At 39.5% G+C, this 7,409-nt stretch overlaps 1 protein-coding gene and 1 pseudogene across 2 annotated transcripts; one reads left to right on the plus strand and one right to left on the minus strand.

Moving 5' to 3' along the window:
• Positions 1-493: 493 nt before the first annotated feature.
• Positions 494-3,966, minus strand: LOC137940426 (large ribosomal subunit protein bL17c). Of its 2 annotated transcripts, none has more exons than XM_068785490.1 (3): positions 3,691-3,966; positions 3,074-3,483; positions 494-769 (listed from the first exon to the last, which is right to left on the minus strand). In XM_068785490.1, the coding sequence occupies exons 1-2, from the start codon at positions 3,905-3,907 to the stop codon at positions 3,074-3,076; spliced, it is 627 nt and encodes a 208-aa protein (XP_068641591.1). In that variant the 5' UTR covers positions 3,908-3,966; the 3' UTR covers positions 494-769. The 2 variants fall into 2 exon arrangements, with proteins under 2 accessions (XP_068641591.1, XP_068641599.1); XM_068785498.1 differs by lacking the exon at positions 494-769 and adding an exon at positions 2,278-2,368.
• A 95-nt stretch (positions 3,967-4,061) lies between these two features.
• On the plus strand, positions 4,062-6,985 carry LOC137940418 (mediator of RNA polymerase II transcription subunit 4-like; annotated as a pseudogene).
• Positions 6,986-7,409: the final 424 nt, after the last annotated feature.

A 7,409-nucleotide genomic window follows, 5' to 3' on the forward strand; every position in this document is an offset into this window, starting at 1 on the left:
GGATACCTCAGTAGCACATATTGTATCAAAGACCCTTAAATTTTGATATATATTGACCATTATCAACTTAACTTAGACTAAAAAACTTCATTAAAATACTTATATCGCATTTTGCATCAACACCTCCAAAATCCAAGACATACAGAACAATAGGAAAGATATTACCTATATGCCAAATCCATTGTGGACAGATTTGGTCAGCATTTTCATAACTTAACATGAGGACTCTTGAACTGGAAGCCTGGCCCTCAATGAAGACTAGAATCTCTTACATGAGGATCATTGGAGAAATTCAAAACCCACGAGAACCAGTTACAAAATAGATTGGCTAAATTTATGAAGAAGGAAATTCCCATGTCCAAAACTGAACGTCCTCTTCATGACTCTCTGAAGTCCCTATTGATAGATGACACAATCTTCATGCACACAAAGGGAATTATAAATGGAAATTGAATGGAGGTTACTCCTGTGTTAGTTTGTGCCAATGCACCAACAACATCATTCAAATAGTTAGCATTCTTTTCACGAGTCAAGCATTCCAACCCATTTTTTAGATAATGTAGAACAGGAAAGATGATGTTAGTTTAGTACAACAAATGGATTACAAATATGAAAAAAAATGGACAGCCTGGGTAAAGGGCCCTTTAAGCTTGCTTGAATGTTGAGGAAACAAAGAAAAGCTTGAACAGACAGTTAGAATTCTACAATTTGAACAAAATTCTTTTGAAGCATCAAGAGCACAACGTAGCAAGAAACAACATCCAGTGACCTGCAGTATATGAGGCAGTGAACTCAAATAAGGGCATGCATGCTGAAGAATAAGAAGATGGCACATTGCTTATCTGATATGAAACATGCATGAGAAAATTGGACAAAACCTTTTTAATTTTTATTTTATTTTTTTTAATGGCAGACCCTCACATACAAACAGGCAGAAAACAGAAATAGCCAACTGCTTTTAACACGAGAAAATAGATTACTATTAGACAGGTATTCTAGAAGCAGGGTGGTTCCTCCCAAATGTCAAGCCAAAGTTCAGATGCATGTTCCCAACTAATAAGTATAAGATCTTTCTAAGCTGAAACAGACATAGGACTATTTTCTCTCAATAACTTCTCTCATGCTTAAATAATTTGCCCATGACTTAGAGAAGCATGGTCACAGAATAGTGGGATCTTTTACCCCACAAACACTCTATTGCGTCCAGGCCTCACTAGTAATTGGGCCCAAGATGAAAATGTATACACAGGCTACAGTAGCACTAAAACAGAACAAATGAGCATGGATTCTCTAGGCCATAATAACACTACAAATTTGTTTCACACACTCAACCAACCAACTTGAAACACACTCATGATTGGGCCCTTGAGGGCATTTACATTCCAACACTCTGCATCATAATAGGCCTAAACAAATAATGTAGCCTGAGCAGTGGAAAACAAACAAAAAAACTTCCGCTCACATATGATCTGATACCATATTGCAATAAAAAGTTATCCAAAATGACTAGCCTGATTAAAAGACCACTTCCCAACTACTACTGTTAGGATCAAACAAACAGAAAATCAATCTAGGTATATTCTCCTACTACTAACTTGTTTCAACGCTCAAGCAACCACCACACAAACAGGCCCTTGACATGCTTAGGCCCTTAACACGAGAGGGATTTTAACCTCTAATAAACATAATTAGGCACCTTGATACTTTCTCACAAACAGGTGCTTCACGCAGCTAGGAATTAAACACCCTAATTTAAAACTAACGAGAACAATAATAATAATCACAAAAGAAGCAAAAGCAAGCATGAAAAAAAACACAAGATTTATATAGGTCCGCTTCAAAGTGAAACTACGTCCTGTCCTCCGTCGTTGCAGTAATTCACTATGAAGATGAAATAGTTTATAAGAGAAATCGCACACCTGAAATTGTTTTTCTCTAACCTTTCACAGCTGCAACTGATGATGCTCCTTTGAATTAATAAAACCCTAATAGCGGCGCTCCAAATATAAAGAGAAAACTAGGGCAACCGCAATACAAGAGTAAAATTCTCAAACTGCCCTTAATGAAACATTAGACAACTGGACAAAAATACCCCAAGATACGAAATTTTTAAAGGTGGCTAACCAGAAAAGCTAAACCCCAATGCTTATTGAGATTAGGTAGCAAAATACTTCTTCCCACTAGTTTATCGAGCAACTATTTTTATTTCAATGCATACTACATGAAGGGAGCAGCCATTTACAGGTAACGTACAATTACAGCTCCAGAGATAAACCAATTTCACACTTTCTTGTCCTTTCGACAGAGTACTTTCAAGCAATATGAGAAGTTTGAATGCCATTCTGGAGTCCACAACTTGACTGATACCCTTTTTCAAAAAAATTAAATAATAAATAAATAAATAAACAATGAAAAAGGGAAACAAGAGCTTATTCTAGCAGCACAGTAGTTCTCACAACAAGGTGTTGACAGGAGACTTCACTCCTCTTCCCTATGAAAATTTCACATTGGATCTTGATCTCCCCCAAAACCTAATTATTGGTCTAGGAAAGGCTTTAGCTCAGACAAGACTCTCCAAATGCTCCAAATTGTTTCAGCTGGTAATCATCAACCAATCCACACCCTCAAAATAACATCTGCCATTTACAGTACTTTTCTAAAGATACATTTCTCTTATCCAAATCTCCATTTTCTGACACATGCGTTCTCAACAATAGATCTCAAGTTATCTTCTTCTTCTTCTTTTTTGTGAGAAGGCAGATCTCAATTTATCATAATCAGAGATTAAAGTGGGTTAGATACCATAGTCTCCTTCATTTTTTAAATATTTTTCACGATTCTTAGAAAAAGAGAAAATTAAGAAAGAACTGGAGAGTAAACATAACAATTCTATGTCAGGTCTCTAATTCTAGAAAACAGCAAGTACTTTCAGTAGCATGTAGCTAGCGAAACTTCAGGAAAAATTCTAGAGCCATCACTGTTACTAATGAAACCTTTACCCTTTGTCTAAGAATTACGTCTCTGAAAAAAAAAAAAAAATATATATATATAGAGAGAGAGAGTTTTGGATTACCTATACAAGCTCTATGTAGGCCATTGGTGCATTGTCTCCTCTCCTCGGCAATGTCCTGATGATTCTTGTATATCCTCCATTCCTTTCCCCATACCTATCTTGGACCTCAGCAAACAAGGCATGAACGATCTGTTTTTCATAAATGAAGCCCAAAGCCTGCCTTCTTTTGTGGAGGGAACCATCCTTGGCCAATGTAACCATTTTATCCACATATTTCCTCATAGCACTTGCTCTTGCTCGGGTAGTTTTTATTCGGCCATACTTGAGTAGTTGAGTAGTGAGACCACGAAGTAGCGCTCTCCGCTGGTCAGGCGGCCTATTGAGCTTTGGGACTTTCCTGCCGTGTCTCATAGCAAAGAATCTACTTCCATTATCAATGGTGATAAAATTAACCTCATAGTTGCTCTCGTCTGTATAAATAGACAAAAGAGATTGCAATTAGATAAATAGTAAATACTCCAGCAAGCATTTCACCCAAACATAAAAAGCTTACCACAAATGATATTGAAAAAACCAAAATGCTCACAGTTCAAAAAAAAAAAAAAAAAACAAAGACTGCCAAATCGCGAAGAACCAATGTAGCATAGAGAAAACAGAGCGAATCCAGAACCCAATACCTGAACCAAATGACAGAAGAGGCTTCGCCGGAGCGAGACCAGAAAAGAATATCAAAACTCTGGACTTCACCGGAGAGAGTTTAAGCTGCGATGGAGCACTATAATTTGAAGTGGACGGAAGCCGGAGAGAAGACGTTGGAGAGCGATTCGAAGGGAGAGCGGAGCGTAGAGAAGCCATGCTCCATGTGGTTGCCAGAGAAGTAGCAGCAGAGGCCATGGAAGGAACAGTGTGCCGGCTTTCTGGTTCTATCTTCCCTCTTGAGCACCCGGCTCCGGATAAACCTCATCTGGCTTTACGAACCAGAATACCAGATTTACCCATTACTGATCATAAATTCCTGACGTCCACGTGGCAATTAGAATCCGGGACAAGCCATGTCATTAACTGCGAGCTAGTAGCTTGATAGTCGAAAGTCGAAACTTGAAACACTGGACTCGCCCCGTCGCCAAGCTGCTTTCTTGCTGGAGTACAGGTCTCTCTCTCTCTCTCTCTCTCGCTCTCTGATGCAATTTTGACCTCTCCTGGATCGGCTTCGGGTTTTGCTATTTGGACCTCGCTCAACAATTTTGCAAATATAAGCTGCTATCTTAAATCGACGAGGACTGAGGACTATTTTATGCTACCAGCTACTTCGTTATTCATCTAGGGTGTAGGATATATTGCAAATTATTTTTGGCTGAATAAAATCATCTCTTTCCGAGTCTCGGAATGTTATAGGAAAATGATTGGCACTGGGAAGTAGATTCGCCAAACTACTTCTATTGAGAAAATAGTTGTGAAAGCATCGTTTCGATTTTGCTTAATACTCGTCTGCAATAAAGAGAATTTGGAGTTTTATCTGAGGAAGCTTTAGACTCTTCATCTCACATCAACGATGTTGCAGAACCATCCATCCTCCATACTCCCGTCCCCAGCTAGATTAGGCCTCACAAACCCCACTTTTCCTTCCCTTCCATTCCAAAATGCTACAACCCCCAAATTCACTCCTACCTCTTCCCGACAACAAACAACGATAGCAACCGGGCCAACTTCTTCAACTCTTCTCTCTCTCCTCCCTCCACTCTCCCGTGCCCAATCCATTCTCATTCAGATGGCTTCCCTTGCCACGAAACTCTTTGAAGTTTCCCCACACCGTGTTCACTGGGTTTCTGCTTTTCGTGGAACCCTCCCCCCCTTTCTTCAGTCTCAACCATCAGTGTCACTGGACCCTGCACCATTCTCCACCAAGGAAATTATTTCCGTCTCCACTTCATTGCAGACTCAGCTCTTTGAGTCTGTCGCTCATCTTCAAGAGATCATTGACCTTCAAGAATCTCAACTCCGGATTCCAAGAGAAATTAAATCAAAAGATTCATCTCTGCTTGTATTCACTAAAAAGCTCCACAAGGCTCAAAATGTTCTGCAGCTCCTCGTTGATGACTATGCTGATTATCGCCATCCCCAAAAGCGGCCCAAAATAAGTGCATCACAATCAGCTTCAGATTCTTCTATTTTGTTCTCTAAACTTAAATTATCAGACATTTTGTCATATGCTCATCGAATCAGCTACCCTTTGCGCCACCACAATTTGGTGGAGGACAGGCTCCACTTCGTGGAGCACTTCCGCCTGCCCCACAGGAAGAGCAGATGCGAGCTTCTCAACTCTACACCTTTGCTGACTTGGATGTAGGATTGCCAAAACAAGCTGAAGCAAAGGAGAAAACAGTTGAGACTTTGATTGAAGCACCACCTCCAGTGGAGGCACCGCAGGTTGATCTGTCTTCCGTTCAGGGATTGGTGATTCCACTGATTCCATCTGGTTGGCGTCCTGGAATGCCAGTTGACATGCCAATGGATATACCAATTGTCCCACCTGGCTGGAAACCTGGGCACCCTGTTCCATTGATACCTTTGGATGGGCTTGTGGCCCCTGGTAGTAAGGGAGCTGGTGAACAGAGGCCAGTTGTTCAAATGTCTGTGCCAAAAGCACCAGTACCAATACAAGTTCGGTATGTGCAGCTGGATATTAATCCTGATCAGGATGAATATAATAGTGATTATAGGAGCTCGGGAAGCTCCGAAGATGAGGAAGGCGACTGAGTGGTATGTCTCAAACTCTTTGCATAATATTTATCTGGATTTTATTGTGGCATGATTTTGGAAAGTCTACTGCTATGCGTTCTCCAAAAAACAACTCCAACCAATGAAATGCATTGAATTTATTTTACTTGTTAATACCTCAGCAAAACTTAAAAGATATGGTCAAGGGAAAGGGCAGCACATGTTCATGACTGAATGACTTTCCCTCTCATGAAAGCCATGGAAGACATGAAGAGGATGACTGTTTGGTTAGCTGACCTATCAGCAGCCAAAGAATTAGCTAATCTTTGTAGTACCACTTAGTGATTTTTTTCATGCCATATGTCACCCAATTGATGACATTTTAGGATTCACCTTCTATGATCAGTCTGAAATATGTCTATTTAGACAATAAATGGACTACCTAAAACTCTGATTTGATTGTTCTAATTTACATAATGGATCTTGGTAGGTGTAAAGAAACAGTCAACACTGCTCCACTTCTGAATTTGTGCAGGGCTTGGGTTTCGAGCATTCACTATCAATGTTAAGCTTCAACCACTTTTGGTGTATGGAATCCAGTTCTCCTCTCCCAGGTGACTGCTCTACAAGGAACCACCAACTTGTTTCTTGATCTGATGCCGTAACTTTCCAGAGTTGGACCAAGGCCTATTCCGTTATCTATGTTCTGCTTTGTTGTTGTTAGGACTTATGCGGATGATTGCAGCTGATAGACACTTGTTTCTCCCTGTCCAAACTATAGAAAAGGATGGAGCGTCCACTAAGAGCACATGTGATTCTTTCTCTTCACCATGATATGCTGCAATGGGGAATGCCACGAGAAGCCATTTCCTTCATCCTCATTTAGTTTGAAGCCATCAACTAATCTTGAGCTAATCTGGACATATTTTTTGCTTATAGCACCTTGGGGCTTTAGCATGATGAGATGTGACACCCTATGAAGTCCCATGGGGCGGTTTGTAGTGGTTATCTGTTGGACTATGCACCAATGTTGTTCTATTTATGCTGGGTATACTACTATAAACCAGTGATAATTTCACTAATCTGGTCATATTGTTGGCTGTTTCAGGTGGAGTATGATGTTCTATCCCTACATGTTTCAATTTTACTACTTATACAGATTTTATTGCTGAGTCTGTGTATCTAACTCATGATGTGCTTATTTTCCATAGAATAAATGAGTTTCCTGGTGATGAAACTCTATCTGGTCAAACTACAACTGTTATGAACTCTGTACAAATCATGAATTAGCAACAATAGTGGAAGCTCTGCTTTTTTTAGCTAATATAAGGACAAGTTGAAATATGATAATGAGCAATATGGCAGAAAACAATGAACAATAGAAATGATGAGCAACGGTTTCACAGATTCTATTGTCCTGTAAGAAATGTGAATGTTGTTTCTCAATTATGTTACATTATTTCTGCCTGTACTGGTTTTCAAATGAATCCATTTTATTTTTGTTATCAAAGATAAATAAACAACAATGGATTTCTAGGATCTGGTTTCCAGCGTCTCTTTGTGTTTGTGGTTCTAGCAAACAACCAAGCACTGACTGCAACCTCTTATTGAACTTTTTACTTTTTTTTTTTTTTTAAATACCTCTTATTAAACATTGTTTTGGTTCCAGTCATTTTGT

The sequence above is a fragment of the Aristolochia californica genome, unplaced genomic scaffold, assembly GCF_029961685.1.
Source record: "Aristolochia californica isolate CCGP_79_NKW_82.1479 unplaced genomic scaffold, dmAriCali1.0.hap1 SCAF_10, whole genome shotgun sequence".
NCBI lineage: Eukaryota > Viridiplantae > Streptophyta > Magnoliopsida > Piperales > Aristolochiaceae > Aristolochia > Aristolochia californica.

What these genes read in the sequence shown, in the direction of transcription:
- LOC137940426 (XM_068785490.1), bottom strand. Translation starts at nt 3,907, where the DNA reads ATGGCCTCTGCTGCTACTTCTCTGGCAACCACATGGAGCATGGCTTCT. An exon ending in TCTTCTGTCATTTGGTTCAG is followed by an intron (nt 3,484 to 3,690) that starts GTATTGGGTTCT and finishes CTATTTATACAG; the next exon opens with ACGAGAGCAACTATGAGGTT.